Genomic DNA, 22,613 nt, shown 5'->3' on the forward strand with positions numbered 1-22,613 from the left:
AATTGGTACGTTTATCTTGTCAGTGTATTTGCAGGATTTAGCGAGACACTTTGGTGATATCCAGGGATCTGAGGTGTCTGCTGTACATTGTCCATGTTTCTGATGCATAAAGGAGGCCGGGGACCACGGCTTCTCTGTAGACCATTCGTTTGGTGCTGGATTTGAGGTTTTGGTTTTCAAACACTCTATTCCTCAGGCACCTGAAGGCTGCTCTTGTATATTGGAGTTGACGTTGGATTTCATTATCGATAACTGTTCACGCTGAGAAGAGGCTCCAGACATATGGGGGTAGTGTGTTGCAGGATGGCATTATGGGCACACGTGTTGTCCAGGGGTTCGTCGTGGATCATGATAGCCAGTGGTGTGTGGCTGGAAGGGGCTGATAGAGAAACTTTGCTTTCCAGATGTTTAGTGTGATACCCTTTCTCATAGACCTCGGTGAATACGTAGACGATGGTTTGTAGTTCAGCCTCGGAGTGTGCGCACACACAGGTGTCGGCTGCGTACTGCAGCTCGATGACAGAAGTTGGGATGGTCTTCATTCTGGCCTGGAAGCGTCGGAGGTTGAACAGTTTCCCGCTTGTCTGGTTGTTTAGCTCCACTCCAGACGGGAGCTTCAGGGTTATGGGGTGGAGTGTTGCAGCGATGAAGATGGAGAAGAGCGTTGTTGCAATAATGCAGCCCTGCTTCACCCTGGTTTGCACACATATTGGGTCTGTGGTGGATCCGTTGGTGAGGATCACGGCTTGCATGTCATAGTGGAGCAAGCAGGGAAAGGTGACAAATTTCTGTGGGCAGCCAAATTTGAGGAGGGTGCTCCACAATCCCTCACAGTTGACAGTCGAAGGCGAGATCAAAGAGGCCATGTACAAGGGTTGGTGTTGCTCCCTCCACTTTTCCTGGATTTGTCACGCACTGAAGATCATATCCATTGCGCCTCTTGATGGGCGGAAGCCACATTGCGACTCTGGGAGGAGCTTGTCAGCAACTAGGAGGTGGTGGTTGAGGAGAATTCTCGTGATGAACTTTCCCTTGGCGGACAGTAGGGAATTCCCTCTGTAATTTCTGCAGTCAGACCTGTCTCCTTTCTTGAAGATAGTCACAATTATGGCTTCTCGGAGATCTCTCGGCATTCTCTTTTCCTTCCAGACAAGGGTGAAGGGTTTGTGTATTTGAGTCAAGAGTGCCTCTCCAACATATTTTAGTAGTTCAGCGGGGATTCCATCTGCGCCAAGGCCTTGTTTTTTTGGTGTCAATGGCTTTTTCGACCTCACGGCATGCGAGCGTTGTGCTGAAATGGTGGCGGGTAGTGTGTTGCGGGATAGCATCGAGGGCACATGCGTTGAGGGCTGTGTCTTGGTTGAGGAGGTCCTTTAAGTTCTCTCTCCAGCAGGCGTTGACTGCCTCTTTGTCTTTAAAGAGCATCTCTCTGTTTTTGGCTCTCAGTGGGGTAAATCCTTGAGTACTTAGACCGTAGATGGCTTTAATTGCGCAGAAGAAGCCACATCATGGTTGACAGCGGGTTGCTGAGTCTGCTGCGCTCTTTCCACCCACCATCTGTTCTTTAGGTCACGGGTTCTTTGTTGCACCTCGGCCTTCAATTGCCTGTAGCCTTGTTTCTTCTCGCTCGGGTTTTGGTGGAGTTACCAGTTCAGGAGCACCTTGAGTTTGCAGTCTAGAAGACCTGGACCTCCTAATCTTTCTCACTGAACCAGTCTTGATGTTTCCTGGATGAGAGACCAAGCTCGCAGATGCCGAGTATAGTGGCTTTTAGGGTGGACCAGGCGCTGTGGGCACTCTGCGGCTGTTGGTCATTGCCAGGTTTGTTGTGAGGCACTGGCTGAGTAGGTCTTTCTTCTCAGGGTCTTTTTAGCCCAGCGACATTGAGTGTCCTGCAGCAGAGTTTTATCTGCCTTTGCCGGTTTGGGGCCAGGTTGATGGAGATGATAGAGCGGTGGTCAGTCCAGCGTTGCCAGCTCCAGTCATGGTGTGGGTGATGCAGACAGCATTTTGGTCCTTGCCAAAATTTGGCAAAGGGTCAGGCTCAGACTGAAAACTGATGTGTAACCCTCCAATTGCACAAACTAGTTTTCTCTCCAGATATTGAGCCTCTTAAAAGAAAAAAGATGTGTGGACATGGATTTTTACACCGTCATTCTGGCGGGGTTTGATAGAGCTGGCAACCAGCCCCACAAAGATCAGGGCACCATCTTTAAAGGGAACTCTTATCAGCACTGAACTCTAACGACCCTCAGCCCCCACCACACAGGGGTTCTCTTACTCACGCCCCGACGATAATCATCACCAGCATTCCCTTCCCCCTCACTCCAATAATCAGTGCCAGCATTCCCACCCCACCACTGCAGAGGTTTTGGTGGCACCGCCCCCCCCCCCCCCCTCAGTGCCCACTCTCTCCCCAAACACCCCCCCCACCCCGGACACAAACACATAAATGAACCCCATTCATTTTGCTCCCACTAGAGCCCACCCCTGGCTCTGCGCCCTGGCCCAGGTTGGCATAGTGCCAATCTGGCAGTGCCGACCTGTGCCATGGCATCTCCCCCTCCTGCCTGAGGGCAATACCTACCTCTGTGCCCCTTTTGTTTTTATAAATTTAGAGTACCCAATTAATTTTTTTCCAATTAAGGGGCAATTTAGCGTGTTCAATCCACCTACCCTGCACATCTTTGGGTTTTTCGGCGGGAGCAGTGGCCAGGGGTCTGTCGGGAAGGTAAGTTTCCCTCTTTAAAAACTTGCCTTGCAGGAGAAGTGGCCTTCAGTTTTTTGGCGGGAGCAGTGGCCAGGGGTCTGTTGGGAAGGTAAGTTTCAATCTTTAAAAACTTGCCTTGCAGGAGAAGCGGCCTTCAGTTTTCCTTTTTGTTTCAGAGCTGCAGAAAACCGGAAGTCGGCCGTGGGGATTTCTGGGAAGGTTTGTAGTACCTGTATATAAGTTGGGCGGTTGCTAAACCCGGACACTACACTTGTAGTGTCCCCCACCCTTCCACCTCCTCTAACCTAAAGGGTTGAGTGAATATTAGGTAAGTTCTTCCTTTCTTTTTCTTGTTTTATCTAGAGGGGATAGCAGGGAAGGCAGCGCAATGTTCCTCCTGCAGAATGTTTGAGGTGAGGGACGCCGTCAGTGTCCCTGCTGATTTCACCTGTGGGAAGTGCACCCATCTCCAGCTCCTCAGAAACCGTGTTAGGGAACTGGTGATGGAGTTGGATGAACTTCGGATCATTCGGGAGGCAGAGGTGGTCATAGAAAGAAGCTTCAGGGATGTAGTTACTCCGAAGAATGAAGATAGATGGGTGACGGTGAGAGGGGCTGGGAGGAAGCAGTCAGTACAGGGACCCCCTGTGGTCGTTCCCCTTAGTAACAAGCATACCGCTTTGGATACTGGTGGGGACGACGATTTACCAGTAGTAAGCCATGGGGTACAGGTCTCTGCCACAGAGTCTGTCCCTGTTGCTCAGAAGGGAAGAGGTGAGAGGAGTAGAGCAGTAGTCATTGGAGACTCCATAGTTAGGGGGATAGATAGGAGATTCTGTGGGAACGAGAGAGAAATGAAATGAAATGAAAATCGCTTATTGTCACAAGTAGGCTTCAAATGAAGTTACTGTGAAAAGCCCCTAGTCGCCACATTCCGGCGCCTGTTCGGGGAGGCTGGTACGGGAATTGAACCGTGCTGCTGGCCTGCCTTGGTCTGCTTTCAAAGTCAGAGATTTAGCCCTGTGCTAAACAGCCCCTCGCGGTTGGTGTGTTGCATCCCAGGTGCCAGGGTCCGTGATGTCTCGGATCGTGTTTTCGGGATCCTTAAGGGGGAGGGGGAGCAGCCTCAAGTCGTGGTCCACATAGGCACCAACGATATAGGTAGGAAAAAGGATAGGGATGTAAGGCAGGAATTCAGGGAGCTAGGGTGGAAACTTAGAGCTAGAACAAACAGAGTTATTATCTCTGGGTTGTTACCCGTGCCACGTGCTAGCGAGACGAGGAATAGGGAGAGTGAGCAGTTGAACATGTGGCTACAGGGATGGTGCAGGAGGGAGGGTTTCAGATACCTGGATAATTGGGGCTCATTCTGGGGTAGGGGGGACCTCTACAAATGGGATGGTCTACACCTGGACCAGAGGGGTACCAATATCCTTGGGGGGAAATTTGCTAATGCTCTTCGGGAGGGTTTAAACTAATTCAGCAGGGGGTTGGAAACCTGAATTGTAGCTCCAGTATACAGGAGGTTGAGAGTAGTGAGGTCATGAGTAAGGTTTCAAGGTTGCAGGAGTATACCAGCAGGCAGGAAGTTGGTTTAAAGTGTGTCTACTTCAACACCAGGAGCATCCGGAATAAGGTGGGTGAACTTGCGGCATGGGTTGGTACCTGGGACTTCAATGTTGTGGCCATTTCGGAGACATGGATAGAGCAGGGACAGGAATGGTTGTTGCAGGTTCCGGGGTTTAGATATTTCAGTAAGCTCAGGGTAGGTGGTAAAAGAGGGGGAGGGGTGGCATTGTTAGTCAAGGACAGTATTACGGTGGCAGAAAGGACGTTTGATGAGGACTCGTCTACTGAGGTAGTATGGGCTGAGGTTAGAAACAGGAAAGGAGAGGTCACCCTGTTGGGTGTTTTCTATAGGCCTCCGCAAAGTTCCAGAGATGTAGAGGAAAGGATTGCAAAGAGGATTCTGGATAGGAGCGAAAGTAACAGGGTAGTTGTTATGGGGGACTTTAACTTTCCAAATATTGACTGGAAACGCTATGGTTCGAGTACTTTAGATGGGTCCGTTTTTGTCCAATGCGTGCAGGAGGGTTTCCTGACATGTATGTAGATAGGCCAACAAGACGCAAGGCATCATTGGATTTGGTATTGGGTAATGAACCAAGACAAGTGTTAGATTTGGAGGTAGGTGAGCACTTTGGTGATAGTGACCACAATTCGGTTACGTTTACTTTAGAGATGGAAAGGGATAGGTATATACCGCAGGGCAAGAGTTATAGCTGGGGGAAAGGCAATTATGATGCAACGAGGCGAGACTTAGGATGCATAGGATGGGGAAGGAAACTGCAGGGTATGGGCACAATTGAAATGTGGAGCTTGTTCAAGGAACAGCTACTGCGTGTCCTTGATAAGTATGTACCTGTCGGGCAGGGAGGAAGTGGTCGAGCGAGGGAACCGTGGTTTACTAAAGTAGTTGAATCACTTGTCAAGAGGAAGGAGGAGGCTTATGTAAAGATGAGATGTGAAGGTTCAGTTAGGGTGCTCGAGAGTTACAAGTTAGCTAGGAAGGACCTAAAGAGAGAACTAAGAAGAGCCAGGAGGGGACATGAGAAGTCTTTGGCAGGGAGGATAAAGGATAACCCTAAAGCTTTCTACAGGTATGTCAGGAATAAAAGAATGACTACCTTAAGAGTAGGGCCAGTCAAGGACAGTCGTGGGAAGTTGTGCGTGGAGTCCGAGGAGATAGGAGAGGTGCTAAATGAATATTTTTCGTCAGTATTCACACAGGAAAAAGACAATGTTGTTGAGAATACTGAGATACAGGCTACTAGACTAGAAGGGCTTGAGGTTCATAAGGAGGAGGTGTTAGCAATTCTGAAAAGTGTGAAAATAGATAAGTCCCCTGGGCCGGATGGGATTTATCCTAGGATTCTCTGGGAAGCTAGGGAGGAGATTGCTGAGCCTTCGGCTTTGACCTTTTGTCATCATTGTCTACAGGAATAGTGCCAGAAGACTGGAGGATAGCAAATGTTGTCCCTTGTTCAAGGGGGGTAGGGACCACCCCGGTAACTATAGACCAGTGAGCCTTACTTCTGTTGTGGGCAAAGTCTTGGAAAGGTTTATAAGAGATAGGATTTATAATCATCTAGAAAGGAATAATTTGATTAGGGATAGTCAACACGGTTTTGTGAAGGGTATGTCGTGCCTCACAAACCTTATTGAGTTCTTTGAGAAGGTGACCAAACAGGTGGACGAGGGTAAAGCAGTTGATGTGGTGTATATGGATTTCAGTAAAGAATTTGATAAGGTTCCCCACGGTAGGCTACTGCAGAAAATACGGAGGCATGGGATTCAGGGTGATTTAGCAGTTTGGATCAGAAATTGGCTAGCTGTAAGAAGACAGAGGGTGGTGGTTGATGGGAAATGTTCAGACTGGAGTTCAGTTATTAGTGGTGTACCACAAGGATCTGTTTTGGGGCTACTGCTGTTTGTCATTTTATAAATGACCTGGAGGAGGGCGTAGAGGGATGGGTGAGTAAATTTGCAGATGACACTAAAGTCGGTGGAGTTGTGGACAGTGCGGAAGGATGTTGCAGGTTACAGAGGGACATAGATAAGCTGCAGAACTGGGCTGAGAGGTGGCAAATGGAGTTTAATGCAGAAAAGTGTGAGGTGATTCATTTTGGAAGGAATAACAGGAAGAAGAGCACTGGGCTAATGGTAAGATTCTTGGTAGTGTGGATGAGCAGAGAGGTCTCGGTGTCCATGTATATAGATCCCTGAAAGTTGTCACCCAGGTTGATAGGGTTGTTAAGAAGGCGTACGGTGTGTTAGCTTTTATTGGTAGAGAGATTGAGTTTCGGAGCCATGAGGTCATGTTGCAAAACTCTGGTGCAGCCACATTTGGAGTATTGCGTGCAGTTCTGGTCGCCGCATTATAGGAAGGATGTGGAAGCATTGGAAAGGGTGCAGAGGAGATTTACCAGGATGTTGCCTGGTATGGAGGGAAGGTCTTATGAGGAAAGGCTGAGGGACTTGAGGCTGTTTTCGCTAGAGAGAAGAAGGTTAAGAGGTGACTTGAAGCATACAAGATGATCAGAGGATTAGATAGGGTGGACAGTGAGAGCCTTTTTCCTCGGATGGTGATGGCTAGCACGAGGGGACATAGCTTTAAATTGAGGGGAGATGGATATAGGACAGATGTCAGAGGTATGTTCTTTACTCAGAGAGTAGTAAGGGTGTGGAATGCCCTGCCTGCAACAGTAGTGGACTCGCCAACATTAAGGGCATTTAAATGGTCATTGGATAAACATATGGATGATAAGGGAATAGTGTAGATGGGCTTTATAGTCGTTTCACAGGTCGGCACAACATCGAGGGCTGAAGGGCCTGTACTGCGCTGTAATGCTCTATGTTCTATGGGGGCAAAACCCGCGCAAACACGGGGAGAATGAGCAAACACCACACGGACAGTGACCCAGAGCCGGGATCGAACCTGGGACCTGGGCACCGTGAGACTGCAGTGCTACCACTGTGCCACCGTGCTGCCCAACCTGTTGTAATCATGTCGGCGAGATATAAATATTTCGTGAGGGGGGATCATGTGGCAGGGCTCCCATTAATGAGATTTAAATGCATTAAAATCTATTTAAATGAGGTTCCTGTCCTTTCTGGGCTTGAAGCACGTGACATTGCCAGCGACAGGCAGAGAAAATCAGCAAACACAATCTTTCTGGAAAGAATCACGTTTCCAAATTCTCTCCAGATTTTCCACCTGTGTTGTCACCCCCACAGTCCATTAGGTGTCAATATGTGGAGCGGGTGTGTTGCCATGAGGTCTTATGCTGGTCTCTCTGGCAGACGTGGCAAGGTCATGTTCTGGGCATTTCATCAGGAATTCAACTCCATTGGGGTTTGTTTTCCCTAGTCCTCCCTGCTTGACACAGCTTTACAAAGGTTTGTGTCCCTCCCGACTCTAAAGTCACTGAGGAGCTTCTCTCCCTTTGGGATGCGGGACAATGTTTGGTTGAGGCTGAAGTAGAATGCCTCTTTTGCCTAATCCATTGTGTCTAGGGTTGGGGCATGGGAACTGAGGGCTGTGATTTGCCACTTCTGGGCCAGTGTGATCCGTAGAGTCATGAAGTATTCACTTACCCGCAGGGGGATTTGTGGAGGCATCCGACCAATTCATTTTTTATGGCAAAGCCTACCCCATAGATATGACATCCTTCTGGTTTGCCTTACCAGAAGAAGGTGTATCCGCCACCTTGTTCTTTATGCTGGCCTTCTCCCGCCAGTCGTGTCTTAGTCAGGGTGGTGATATCAATGTGGTAGCACCAGAGTTCCCGGACTATGATGACGGTGTGACATTCAGGTCTGTCACTGTTGGGGTTGTCCATAAGGGCCCTGACGTTCCAGGGCGCAAAATTCATTTGGATGGGTGGATGGGGGTGGGGTTGAAGATGCCTGTGCGAAGATTTTTTTTACATGGCACGACTGCACACCAACCACCACAAGGTCCCAACGCAGCGTGGTCTCGGCCCAATGACAGGGAAATCCAAGATGACTGGAGGCCAGGCTCTATGTAGGACGGGGATTAACAAACACTCATCGTCCACCGGTCATCTGCCTGCCTGTCAATGGCGGCATTTTTGAAGTGTTATAGCACTCTCTGGGAACAGGCAATGGTGGTGATTGTCGATGCTCTTGCCAATAAGTCACCACTCCCATTCCTCTCGCTGCTCCTTCTGGGCCTTTTGTGGTCCCCTCACTGCCTGGCCATGTCCAGGTCAGATCTCTGGTGCTCTTACTGCTCCATCGGCACTCCCACTACTCCTTCTCATCCTTTTGTAGATCCTGTGCTGCCTGGCCTCGCCCCGGCCGGGTTCTCGGCCCTCCCGATCCTCGCACTGCTCCTTCTGGATCTGGTATAGGCCCCGTGCTGTTTGGCCTCACCAAGATTGGTTCTTCAGTGCTCTTGCTGCTCCCTCAGCACTCCCCACAGATGGAGCAGCTGAGTGACCTCTTCTAGTAGTGAGTACAGCAATCGTCAAGCTTCTGCTGGTCTTCGGCACCAGGACAGCCTATCTCTCGCTGCTTGAAGTCCCGCTGCTCTGACTTGCACCTCTTGAAGTCCCTTTACTGCTTGCTTCACTGTGATGCTGACTGCAGGACACGGTTTCCCAAAATTCTTCACTGTGATGCTGACTGAAAAGGGAGCTGCAGCCTACTCAACTCAGGCTACTTCTTACATTTTGCGTATAAATAAATAAATTCTCATAACAAACAGAAGAAAACAGAAGAAAACCTAAAATTGAGTTTAAGAAAGATTTTGGAAGTTATCCCAACAATAAAGTGGCCATTTGAATTCCTATTTTATTAGTGAAAATATGCGAGAAGAGTCTGTGGGTGAAGCACATTGCAAATATTTAAAAAGAAATCCTGAAATTCCTGCTGTTAGGGAGGAAACTCCAGGATTTTGACCCAGTGACAGTGAAGGAATGGTGAGATATTTCTAAGTCAGGATGGTGAGTGACTTATTGAACTCTTATCAGGATCTTACTTAACCTTACAGGATACTGAGAGGCCTGGCTAGAGTGGACGTGGAGAGGATGTTTCCACTAGTAGGAAAAACTAGAAACCGAGGGCATAGCCTCAAACTGAAGGGACGATCCTTTAAAACTGAGATGAGGAGGAATTTCTTCAGCCCGAGGGTGGTGAATCTGTGGAACTCTTTGCCGCAGAAGGCTGTGGAGGCCAAATCACTGACTGTCTTTAAGACAGAGATAGATAGGTTCATGATTAGTAGGGGGATCAGGGGTTATGAGGTGAAGGCAGGAGAATGGGGATGAGAAACATATCAGCCATGATCGAATGGTGGAGCAACTTGATGGCCAAATGGCTTAATTCTGCTCCTATGTCTTAAGGTCTTATGGCTTGAAGGGGAACCTCAAGGTGGTGGTGTTCCCTGGTAACTGCTGCTCTTGTCCTAGATGGTAGTGGTCGTGGTTCCTAAGGAACGTTGGCGAGTTCCTATAATGCCGCATGTAGATGGAACACACAGCATCCACTGTTCGTCGGTGGCTGAGGGATTGAATGTTTGTGGAAGGGGTAGCAATCAAGACGGCTGCTTTGTCCAGGATAGTGTTGAGCTTCTTGGGTGTGATTGGAGTTGCTCTCACCCAGGCAAGTGGAGAGTATTCCATTACATTCCTGACTTGTGCCTTGAAGATGGTGGACTGGATTTGGAGAGTTAGAAGGCGAGTTACTCGCTATAGGATTCCTAGCCTTTGACTTGTTCTGGTAGCCACAGTATTTATATGGCTAGTCCAGTTCAGTTACTGGTCAAAATTGTAACCCCTAGGATGTTGATAGTGGGGGATTCAGCGATGGTAATACTATTGAATGTCAAGGGTGTTGGTTGGATCCTCTCTTGTTGAAGAAGATAAATGCCTCTCACTTGTGTTACGAATGTTACTTGCCACTTGTCAGCCCAAGCCTGGATATTGTCCAGGTCTTGCTTCAGTATCTGAGGATCTGTCAATGGTGCTGAACATTGTGCAGTCATCAGTGAACATCCCCACTTCTGACCTTATGATGGAAGGATGGTCATTAACGAAGCAGGGCCTAGAACAATACTCAAAGGAACTCCTGCAGTGATGTCTTGCAGCTGAGATAATTGACCTCCAACAACCACAACCATCTTCCTTTGCCAGCTGTGACTCCAACCAGTGGAGGTTTCTCCCCCGATTTCCAGTGACTGCAGTTTTGCTAGGGCTCTTTGATGCCATACTCAGTCAAATGCTGCCATGATGTCAAGGTCACTCACTCTCACCTCACCTCTGGAGTTCAACTCTTTTGTCCATGTTTGAATCAAGGCTGTAATGAGCTCAGGAGCTAAGTGACCTTGGCGGAACCAAATTGAGCATCGTGAGTAGGTTATTGCTGAGTGAGTTCCGCTTGATAGCATTGTTGATGACCCGTTCCATCATTTTGCTGATAATCGAGAGTAGACTGATTGGCTTGTGTGCAGGACATACCTGGGTAATTTTCCACATTGGGAGGTAGGTAGAGGAGGACGACGACCCAGCATCACAGATATCAGTCTTCATCCAATATTACTAGACCCAAAATAATTGTGCTGTTAGGGTGGTCCTATTTTAACATCACAGAGGCTCCCCAAGGCATGTTCCCTTTTCTACCCTGTTCACTCTCTTTGTTAATGAACTTCCATTTATCATCCAACCCCATTCAGTCTTATAAAGGTTTCAATCCATATACATCAACTTCCTTTAGGTTTCATCTCCACACACTACCTGCATTCTTCTCAAGTACAACAGCTTAATCATTGTACACTGGTCTCCTCCATGCTTTCAATGGTGCAATAAATGTTTGGTTTATTTCACTTCTTCAAAAATACCGTTTTTTCATATCTCATACAAATATTACCAATGAGTACACCTGATCTCTTTGATGGCTCCATTGAAATTTTTGGCCTCATATCTCCTCAGATTTCAGGAACTCTTAACAACCTTTTCCACTGCAGGATATCTTCAAGAAACATTTTGTTTTCTCATACTAACACTTTTTTTTTCTTTTTATAAATTTAGAATACCCATTTATTTATTTATTTATTTATTCCAATTAAGGGGCAATTTAGTGTGGCCAATCTACCTAACCAGCACATCTTTGGGTTGTGGGACGAACTGATGAGGAAGTGGAAACTAGCAAAAGGACAGGAAATGAGACACCTCCAAATAAAATACTTCCTCCGCAAAGAGACAGTGGGGTACCCTGGGCCCCCAGAAAGCACACTACGAGAGGACCTGATAGGCACAAGCAACGAGAAGGGGGGGCTACGTGGAAAATATATGGACAGCTACTGGACAGAGCTCGGACTCCACTTGACGAGACCAGACAAAAATGGGAGGACGAACTGGGGACAGAGGTAGGGTGGGGACTCTGGACGGAAGCACTGAGCAGGGTTAACTCCACCTCCTCCTGCGCAAGGCTAAGCCTAATGCAGCTCAAAGTGGTGCACAGAGCACACCTGAACAAAACCCGAATGAGCAGGTTCTTCCCAGAGGTGGAGGACAAATGTGAACAGTGGCAGAGGGTCCCGGCCAACCACATCCACATGTTTTGGCCTTGTCCCAAACTTGCTGGGTTCTGGGCAGCCTTTTCTGAGGCAATGTGCAAGGTTGTTGGGGTGAGGGTGAAGCCATGCCCGATAGTGACAAACGTCAGGGTATCAGAGCAGCCAGAACTACACATGGGGAAGAGGGCCAACGCCCTCGCTTTCGCTTCCCAAATCGCACACCGGAGAATCCTGCTCGGCTGGCGATCGGCAACACCACCCACGGCTGCAGACTGGCTCGCTGACCTTTCGGAATTTCTCCACCTGGAGAAGATTAAGTAGGCCATCCGGGGGTCAGAGGAAGGCTTCCTGGGCACTTGGGGGCAGTTTGTCGGCCTGTTCCAAAACCTGTTCGAGGCCAGCAACGAGGAGTAAGATAATAAGAATTTTTTTTTAAACCACAAGAGATGAGGGGGCTACCCCCCCTTTTTTTTCATTCTTTCCGGAAAATAAAATAAAAACACAGGCGAAGCCGGGAGGGGGGGACAGGGGACACACGCAATGGGGAAGGGGGAGGAACTTTAGACTGATCCGGAGGGCAGCGAAATGTACATAGGGTCAGTTAAACGAAGGACAAAATAAACCTCTCTGCATAATAAAGGAAATTAGCGCGTCAAGAAAAATGTGATGTATATGTACAACTGTTTATAAATATGAGAAAAAAAACCTTTGGATTGTGGGGGTGAAACCCAGGCAGACACTGGGAGAATGTGCAAACTCCACACTGACAGTAACCCAGGGCTTGGATTCGAACTCGGGTCGTCAGCGCCTAATCACTGCGCCACCATGCTGCCCTCATACTAAACACTTAACTTTCCATCAACATTTTGCAACTCTTTCTAAAATCCAAGTGTGTTCCAGATTTTAAATTATTTCTATTATCTAAAGATACTTTTCTAACATCTCTCTTGAACACCTAGACAGAATACAACAAAAATGTCCAGCATCTGAGGGTGAATCCTTATTTCATCTCTAGCTCTCTCTTCTCATTACAATGTCCCTTGTATTTCTCTATTTAATTAATACTACTTGGCTTTTACAAAGGCACTGGGAGGAAAACATACAAATCACAGTGTATTTGAAGCTTAGGATGAACAAGAAGAAATTTCAGAGTAGCAATAATTATAGTTTGGCTAATGAGGAGATACAGGAGGAAGAATTAAAGCAGAAAAGTATCACATTCACACAAAACCACGAAAGCAAAAACATACTTACAACATTGAACGGGGGGTGAGGGTTATGCTTGGGCAGAGAGAGTGGGGGGGAGCGGAGACTGGGGAATGAGGTGGACATTCCCTGCAGAGCTAGGAGCCAGTGGTTTCCCCTCTTCAACTGCCAGTTCTTCCAGAATAGTTAGTAGTTCAAAACTACAAGTAAACTTAATCAACCACAGGGGACCCAATCTTTATTAGGTAAATGCAATAACATTTGCAGACATCATATCAAACCTCCAGGAATGCCTCCAGAGTTGGCAACCCCACTCATCAGAGGTATACATATTTCTTTGCCAAAACCCCTATACAAGCATCTGGATTAAGCATTTAGTATATGAAAATAGGTTTTGACACCCTGAACATTGCAACGTCTTCTCCAAGAGATTTCCACCCTACTGAAGACAGGCTCATCATATAAACAAATTTTCTGACACTTGGGCTGACAGTTGAAGTCGTTATCATCAGACCAAGTATAAGGACACTCATGTCTGGGATTCAGTGCCATAATAGCAATAACTGCTTGCTTCTCTGCAACTCAAAGTTCTATTTGACAGGCTATGTTTTGTGAGGAGGATGGTGGCAATTGCTCACATTTTATATGCAAGCTGCAGGTAGTTTGTCACCTGTTTGTTAATTGACCGATTTTAACTGGTTAATACTTATCAGTCAACCTGGGCGCACTTGTTCCTACGCTTTGGTTTTCACACATCTGGACCTGAGCGCTTTACACATAGGTAGGTGAAGAGAAGGTACGCACTGCTGAATAATCAAACTGTACCATTGTGGTTTCGCAGAAGACTGGGTTTACATGCACATTAACCACCAGGTTAATCAGAAAGGACCAGTTGTGCTAAATCCTACACTTATACAAAATCATTTTCAATTAGTCATGCTTCACATCGACTACATTTTGCTATCAGTGTCAATCATTGGGATACCAAATCAATATTGGCATTGCAAAGTGAACTCAAAATCCAAACTGGTAACAAAGCTGTCTAAAACTGAAAGTACTTACGCTGGGCATCTGTTCAAACTTTCTGGAAATCCTGATCTTCACCCCACCAAACATAAAACAATGTGAGTGGATAAAATAAGTGAAGATCATTCTGAACAAAATGTTACATTAGGACTGACAATATCTATGGACTATTAGGCAAGGAGTAAAAGGTTTAATTTCTATTTGTATCCTGTTTAAATCAAGCATTCAACTGCAAAATGGCTTCAATTAATTGCAATAGTTTGAATCTTACCTGAACACAGAGAAGGTCGTGAGCGACGCCTGGGTTTGCAGACAAATTTACCAGGATTTTTAATACCTGAACCTGTTTTTTAAACAAATAAAAATTCCTTATAAGCACTGTTTATGAAAACTCAACCTAGATCACCTGCCACCATCTCTCCTGAGGCTAAAATGTATGTAGTTTATCAGGTGCCAATCACCGTCTAATTAGTAATTCTTAATGTGTGAGTTTTCATAAGTGTGAACAGACTATTTGATTTGACAGAACATCATAACCAAGTTGAATTTTGTCCTTGCAAGACTTCAATATGTCAGCAGGGATAATTGGAAAGCTATCAAATCTGGAACCCTGGTCAATTTACCTCACTCTAACCCATGGATGCAATCCTTGCTTACTATCGCTGCCCCCACTGAGATAAGCTAACACCAGGTACCAAACCTGTGATGTTCCCGATCTGTATGGTTTACCTACTTAAGACTAATTCACCGATCATGAGGAAATGAACAGAAAGGTATGATGGGTAGTTAGGCCAAGTTAGGAGTAAAATCTTAATGTGCAGCCTGCAAGTGGGATTCAAGAGAGGAAGAAGGGGGATGGGCAGCCATTAGGACCGGTTCTTTGTGCAGAGGATGCTGGGTGAAAGGGACAGCTTATATGGCCAGGTCAAGGACTGTGTGAGAAAGACCTATGAGAATCTTACATTTGCCACCTGGCCTTATTTGGTCGGGTGTGAAACTTGATTCTATGTTCATGTGTATAAGTTGTTATGTGCTTTGTTTTCACTCACTTCCTCTGGGGATCTCAGGAACAGCGTTGGTCCTGGGTTATCAGAGTGAGTCTAGCTTGCAAGCTATTTGAAATAAAACAAAGGAATGTTTATAAATCTGACTCAGCCTTTGACTGAGACCAGACTGAGGGCAGGAAGAACTCAATATCGTCAATCATCAAGGAGACTTAACTTCCAGTGAAACCAAAATACATTAATCTAAATTTACATTACGATACTACTGCTCATCAAGCACATGCTTTGTTTAGGTTGCATTAATAGAATAGAACAGTGCACAAATGTAATTCGGTACACATCTTAAGGTTATGTATTCTGTCCTTATTCTAATATGATCTGATTTTATATAGTTGTTTATGGTTAAAGAGCAACGTTTTACAGCAATCTAGAAACACAGAAGTTTATTGAGAGAACTCCATCAAAAGGTACAGCAAATGGTAGAAATTTGTTTGTAGAAATACAATATTTCTCTTTAAATTTTGACTTATTTATTGTTATCAACAAGATGAAAGGATGTCTGTATTCAGTAATATAATTATTCCTGTTTCAGGCATCCATGGTTAACATAAAGTACTCCAAGGTCAGGTCCTCTACTCAGTTCCCACAATGTGCCTTAGTCAAGAAACATCATCCCTAATGCTCCAAAGTGACTTTGATTCCCATTTCCCACATCAACCACTTGGTTGTCCTTGATAGGTGTGTATAACCTTATACTCACTAGGAACTAGATTGGGACTGCCCAAACTCATTTAACGTATCAACATCCTGGGAGTTACCATTGATCAGACACTGAACTGGACTATCCATGTAAATACTGTGGATACAAGAGCAAAGTAAGAAGTCTCACACCAGGTTTATTTGAAATCATAAGCTTACACATTCTTCACATTCCAATCTGTAATTGTGTCTCTGCCTATATATGCTGTGTTTATGAACTTGCCTCCACTTCACCTAATGAAGGAGCAACGCTCCGAAAGGTTGTGATTTCAAATAAAACTGTTGGACTTTAACCCGGTGTTGTGAGACTTCTTACTGTGCCCACGCCAGTCCAGTGCCACCATCTCCACATCATGGCTACAAAAGCAGATCAGAGGCTGGGAATTCTGCGGCAAGTAATTAACCTCCCGACTCCCCAAAGCCTGTGTACCATCTAAAAGGCACAAGTCAAGGTCTGATGGAATGATTTTCACTTGCCTTGGAACAAAATTGGTTGAATAATAAGAAGCAGAGAGTAATGGTCAATAAATATTTTTTCGGCTGGAGGAAGGTTTGTTGACGTTCCCCAGGGGTTGATATTGGAATCCTTTCTTTTCTTGATATACATTAATAATCCCGCTCTTCGTGTGTAGAGGAAAATTGCAAAGACTATGGATGACACAAAACTTGGAAGTACTGTAAACTCTGAAGAGCACAGTGTAGATCTTGAGAAGGACACAGACAAGCTGGTGGAATGGGCATATAGGTAGCAAATTAAGTTCAATGCAGGGAAGTGTTGCATTTTGATAGGAAGAACATGGAGAGACCATATAAAATAAGGGATATAATTCTTAAAGAGGTGTAGGAACAGAGGGACCTTGGTGTATATGTGTATAGATCATTGAAGATGGCAGGCAGGTGGATAGAGCCATTAATAAAGCATCTTTATTAATAGGGCGTAGAGTACAAGAGCAAGGAGCTTATGCTGAATTTATGCAAGACACGTGTTGGACCTCAGCTGGAATATTCTTTACAGTTCTGTGTGCCACGCTATAAGAAAGATGTGAAGGCGTTGGAGAGAGTGAAGAAGAGGTTTACAAAAATGGTTTCAGGGATGAGAAACTTCAGCTATGAGGATAGATTGGAGAGACTGTTCTCCTTGGAAAGAAGAAGGTTAAGATGAGATTTGATGGAGATATTCAAAATCATGAGGGGGCTGGACAGAGTAGATAGGAGAAACTGTTCCTGCTCATAAAAGGACCAAGAATGAGAGGGCACAGATTAAAAGTGTTTTCCAAAAGAAGCAAATGTGATGTGAGAAAAAACATTTTCACACAACAAATGGTTTGGGTATTCACTGCCTGGAAGTGTGGTGGAGGCAGATTCAATCGAAGCATTTAAGAGGGCATTAGATGATTGAATAGAAACAATGTGCAGGGGTACGGTGAAATGTCAGGAAAGACACTACGCCGCAATGCCCATTTGGAAAGCGGACATGATGGGCCAAATGGTTTCCTTCTGCACCGTAGCCATTCTGTAATTGAGTGCAGCTACAATATCACTCAAGAAGCTTGACACCATCAAGGATAAAGCAACTTGACTAGCATCCCATCCACCAACTTAAATATTCATTCTCCACCACTAATGCACATTGGCAGCAGCGTGTACCGTCTATGAGAAGTACTGCAGCAATGCACTAAGGCTCCTTTCACAGCACCTTTCAAACCCGTGACCTCTAAACACCTAGAAGAACAAGAGCAACAGGTGCCTGGGAACACTGTCACCTGCGAGTTCCCCTCCAAGTCGCATAACATCCTGGCTTGGAACTGTATTGCCATTCCTTCACTGTCACTGGGTAAATATCATAGAATGATGGAATCCTTACATTGCAGGAGGCCGTTCAGCCAATTGAGTCTGCACTGGCCCTCTAAAAGACCACCCTACTGAGGCCCACTCCCCCACCCTATGTCCTTAACCTCACCTAACCTGCACATCTTTGGACACTAAGGGGCAATTTAGCATGGCCAATCCACCTAACCTGCATATCTTTGAACTGTGGGAGCACCCGGAGGAAACCCATGCAGACAAGGGATAGAACATGCAAACTCCACACAGACAGTCATCCAAGGTCAGGATCAAACCTGGGTCCTTGCCGCAGTGAGGCAGCAATGCTAACTGCTGTGCCATCCTGAAACTCCCTTCCTTACAGTGCAGCAAGAGGCCATTTAATCCATCGTGTCTACACCGGCCGAGAAAAGAAACCAATCGTTCATTTTAATCCCACCTTCCGGCACCAGGTTCATATCCTTGCAGGTTACAGCACTTCAGACGCAAATCCTATTAAATGAGTTGAACGTTTCGGCCTCAACCACGAACTTTGGCAGAGAATTCCAAATGCTCACCACTCTCTGGGTGAAAAGGATTTTCCTCATGTCCCCTCTAATCCTTCTACCAATTACCTTAAATCTATGCCCCCTGGTAATTGATCCCTCAACTAGAGGAAACAAGTCTTTCCTGTCTACCCTATCTAGGCCCCTTTTCAGTGCAATTAGGTCACCCTTAGCATCCATCCTCTGTTCAAAGAAAAATAACCCAGCCTATCCAATCTCTCCTCATAGCAGCATTTCTTATAAATGGCAACATTCTTGTAAATCTCCTCTGCACTCTAGAGCAAAAATGTCCTTCCTGTAATGTGGTGATGTGATAGAGATCACGCTGTCTGCAGAATTTGGTTTAGAATAGGGACATGTATAAGTAGCAGAAATTAATACATCAAGTATTTCAATTCAAAGTGGAATAAAACCACTTCAGCAGAAAGGTCTTTCAAAAGTCACCATGAGCTGCAAAAACTTTAGCTGAGATCATTAAGCCACCCCGGACAAATGCGGGATAAGGAAGATCCTTGAATTGACAGCCCATAAATTCTTTAAATTACCTTCCTGCAATTATAACCAAAAGCTAGACTGCGGGAAATTAGAAATAGCAAGTCAAATAAATTAACAAACTTCTTTCCTAGCTATATAACTTTTGACACTTAAGATAAGACCATTTGGAATAGTGGCTATCTGAACATCTACATATCTGAACATCTACACATTGAACATTTTCATTTTCATTTTTTCCATGCGTCTCAAACAACTCCCTGTCCGACCATATAGCTTAGACACTTGACATTTAAGCAGACATTAAGGCCATTAAATCACATATTGTTAATAAGCCACAAATCATGATCTGGCTATAGGAAATTGCCCAGTATGAAAGATAAGATACAGGAAAAGCCCTTCACTAAATAGGGGAAATTATGTATAAAAAGAGGAACAGTTACGCAGAACTGGCACTCACTCTCTCCTGCTAGAGTGCGTTAAAGTTCTGTTCTTCCGCCTGCTTCGTCAAAGACCATCGTGGTTTTTATAAGTATGTTTCTATTAAACTTCTTAGAAATGTATTAGAAATTGATATGAGATACTTTAGGATTTTCCATGTTTAGATATATCCTTCTCTTAGAGAAGTTAGTTTGTTAGCAGATAACAAAGAACTGTTAACTGATTTATATTTTTAACATAACAAAGGACTGTTAATCAATTTATATTTTTAACGCTGCAATTCTGTATCTATCAATTGAGAATATTTTATAATAAAAATACTATTATAAATTAAACTGTGCAGTCTTACTCGCAATAAGTTTTAGATCCAAGACACTCATTTAGGAAGTCTTAAGTGACAAGGATCCATGACTGACAGAGGTAAGGGGTTTTAGTTATGAGTGACTTATCTGAACTTCTTCCACTAGAAAGTAACTGAAATCCTGTTTAACTGTTTGAGACACAGAAAAGAAACCTACCCTCATGAGAGTTATTGTGAGTCTTAACAGAGAAACAGATTTCCCTCTTTTGGTGGCTTAACCTGATATAGGTTAGTAAAATAGTCCCTTCGGATCTGGAATACCTAAACCGCTCACAGTGACCAGAACTATATACAAACCTCCAATTGCGTCCTAACCAGCGTTTGTACAATTCCATCATTACATTCCTGCTTTTGAATTCAATAACTCGCCCAATAAAGGAAAGCATTCCACAAGCTTTCTTGGCCACCTTGTCCATCTGTCTTGCCATCTTCAAGGACCTGTGCACATGCACTCCAAGTTCTACCAATACTTCCTAAGCCCCTGTAAATATTTTCCCATTTATTGAGTATACATTTGTTTTGTTTGCCCTCCCCAAACACATTACTTCACACTTTTCCAGATTGAAATCCATTTGCCACTTCTCTGCCTGCTCAACCAAACTATTAATATAATTCTGTAGTCGACAGCTATCCTTTTCTATATGCCCAATTTATAATAATAATATTTATTGCCACAAGTAGGCTTACATTAAAACTGGAATGAAGTGACTGTGAAAAGCCCCTAGTCGCCACATTCCGGCATCTGTTCGGTTACACAGAGGGAGAATTCAGAATGTCCAAATTACCTAACAGCACGTGTCATCTGCAAATTCCCAATCATGCCACTCAGTCTATGTCTAAATCATTTAACTCTAAATCATTAATATATGTAATGAACAGCAAATATAGGGCCCCAACACTGAACCCTGTGGAACAACACTGGAAACTTTTCCATTCGCAAAAACATCCACACACCATTACATTTTGTTTCCTTTATACTGAGCTAATTTTGGTTCCAACCTGCCACCTTCCCCTGTATCCCATGAGATCTCACTTTTCCGACCAGTCTGTCGTGTTGGACCTTGTCAAATGCCTTGGTGAAATCCATGTAAACAATAAACAATGCATTGCTCTCATCAATCCTCCTTGTTACTTCCTCAAAAACAACCATTAAGTTAATAAGACACGATCTTCCGCTAACAAAACCATGCTGACTATCCCTGATCAATCTGTGCCTTTCTAAGTGACAGTTTATCCTGTCGCTCAGAATTGTTTTCAATAATTTCCCCACCAGACTTCCGGTGGCGGCTAGGCGGAGCTAAGTCGCACGTTCGGCAGCTCCCGCCAGAAACTGACTTTTGGGCTCTTTTTAGGGCCCCAGGCGGCATTTGTTCGACGGTTCCCAGTGTGGGAAGGTGACAGTAACATTCCCCCGGCACTGTATGGATTGGACCAGGAGTGGAGCGGTGAAAAAAGTCGTTTTGGAGCAGCGAAAAGTGCGAGGGAGGAAAACCAAGATGGCGGCGGGTGGAGACCAGGCAGCATGGGCGCAGTGGTCGCAGGAACAGCAGGAGATTCACGGAATTGAAGGCAGAGCTGTTGGAGCCGAGGAAGGCTTCGATAGACAAGCTGCTCGAGACCCAGAAGGCCCAAGGGACGGCGATCCGGGACGTGCGGCAAAAAGGCTAGAAGAACGAGGACGCGATCTTAGGCCTGGCGGTGAAGGTTGAGGTGCATGAGGCGATGCCTAAGAAATGGCAGGAGAGCCTGGGTGAGCTGGAGAAGAAGTTTGGGCTCTCCCCGGGGAACACCTTCAAATATATGCAGGTAAGGGCGTTTGTTCGGCGGCAGGTGGTGGAGTTCCCACTGTTGCCGCCACGCAGGGTCCAGGACAGGGTGCTGTAGGGGGTGTGGGTTGGAGAGGGGAGGATCTCGGCAACCTATCAGGTGATGCAGGAGGAGGAGGAGGCCTCGGTGGAGGAGCTAATGGGTAAGTGGGAGGAGGAGTTGGGTGAGGAGATTGACGAGGGGACGTGGGCGGATGCCCTGGGGAGAGTGAACTCTTCCTCCTCTTGCGCGAGGCTCAGCCTCATACAATTTAAGGTGCTGCATAGGGCTCACATGACCGGGGCAAGGATAAGCCGGTTCTTTGGGTGCGAGGATAGGTGTGTTAAGTGCTCAGGGAGCCCAGCAAACCACACCCACATGTTCTGGGTGTGCCCAGCGCTGGAGGACTTTTGGAAGGGTGTAGCGAGGATGGTGTCAAGGGTGGTAGGTTCCAGGGTCAAGCCGGGCTGGGGGCTTACAATATTTGGGGTGCAGAGGAGCCGGGAGTGCAGGAGGCGAAAGAGGCCTGTATTCTAGCCTTTGCGTCCCTGGTAGCCCGGTGAAGGATTCTTCTTCAGTGGAAGGATGCGAGGCCCCCAACCGTGGAATCCTGAATCAACGATATGGCGGGGTGTATTAAATTGGAGAGGGTGAAATTTGCCTTAAAGGGATCGGTGCAAGGGTTCTTCAGGCGGTGGCAACCGTTCCTGGACTTCCTGGCAGGCGTTAGAAGATGGTCAGCAGCAGCAGCAACCCGGGGAGGTATATTTTGTGAAAATTTGAATAAAAATTATTTTAAAAAAAAGAAATGGCAGGAAAAGTTCGAGGACATGGAGAATCGGTCGAGGAGGAAGAACCTGCAGATTCTGGGTCTCCCGGAGGGAGTGGAGGGGTCGGATGTTGGAGCCGTGGTCACGATGCTGAACACGTTGATGGGCGCGGGGGCCTTCCCGGGGCCCCTGGAGCTGGAGGGGGCCCACCGAGTCCTGGCGAGCAGGCCCAAGCCCAGCAAGCCGCCGTGGGCGGTGCTGGTGCGGTTCCACCACTTCGTGGACAGGGAGTGTGTCAAGGTGAGCAAAGATGGAGCGGAGCAGCAGGTGGGAGAATGCAGAGGTCCGGATATACCAGGACTGGAGCGCGGAGGTGGCCAAGAAGAGGGCCTGGTACAATCGGGCTAAGGCGGCTCTGCATCGGAAGGGGGTGAAATTTGGAATGTTGCAGCCGGCGCGACTGTGGGTCACTTTCAAGGACTGCCACCACTACTTTGGGACGCCGGAGGAGGAGTGGACCTTTATCCAGGCCGAAAAGTTGGACTCGGATTGAGGGTCGGTTGCGAGGG

General features: G+C 46.1%; 1 protein-coding gene across 2 annotated transcripts in view; it reads right to left on the reverse strand.

Annotated features, from left to right (window-relative positions):
- Nucleotides 1-22,613, reverse strand: part of armc10 (armadillo repeat containing 10) — a 59,860-nt gene that overhangs the window by 2,837 nt on the left and 34,410 nt on the right. For both annotated transcript variants that reach the window (XM_072471329.1, XM_072471328.1), the window contains exon 5: nt 14,314-14,385. In XM_072471329.1, the coding sequence (XP_072327430.1) occupies nt 14,314-14,385 (72 nt within the window). The remainder of the gene's footprint in view (nt 1-14,313; nt 14,386-22,613) is intronic.

The sequence above is a fragment of the Scyliorhinus torazame genome, chromosome 13 (genome assembly GCF_047496885.1).
Source record: "Scyliorhinus torazame isolate Kashiwa2021f chromosome 13, sScyTor2.1, whole genome shotgun sequence".
Classification (NCBI taxonomy): domain Eukaryota; kingdom Metazoa; phylum Chordata; class Chondrichthyes; order Carcharhiniformes; family Scyliorhinidae; genus Scyliorhinus; species Scyliorhinus torazame.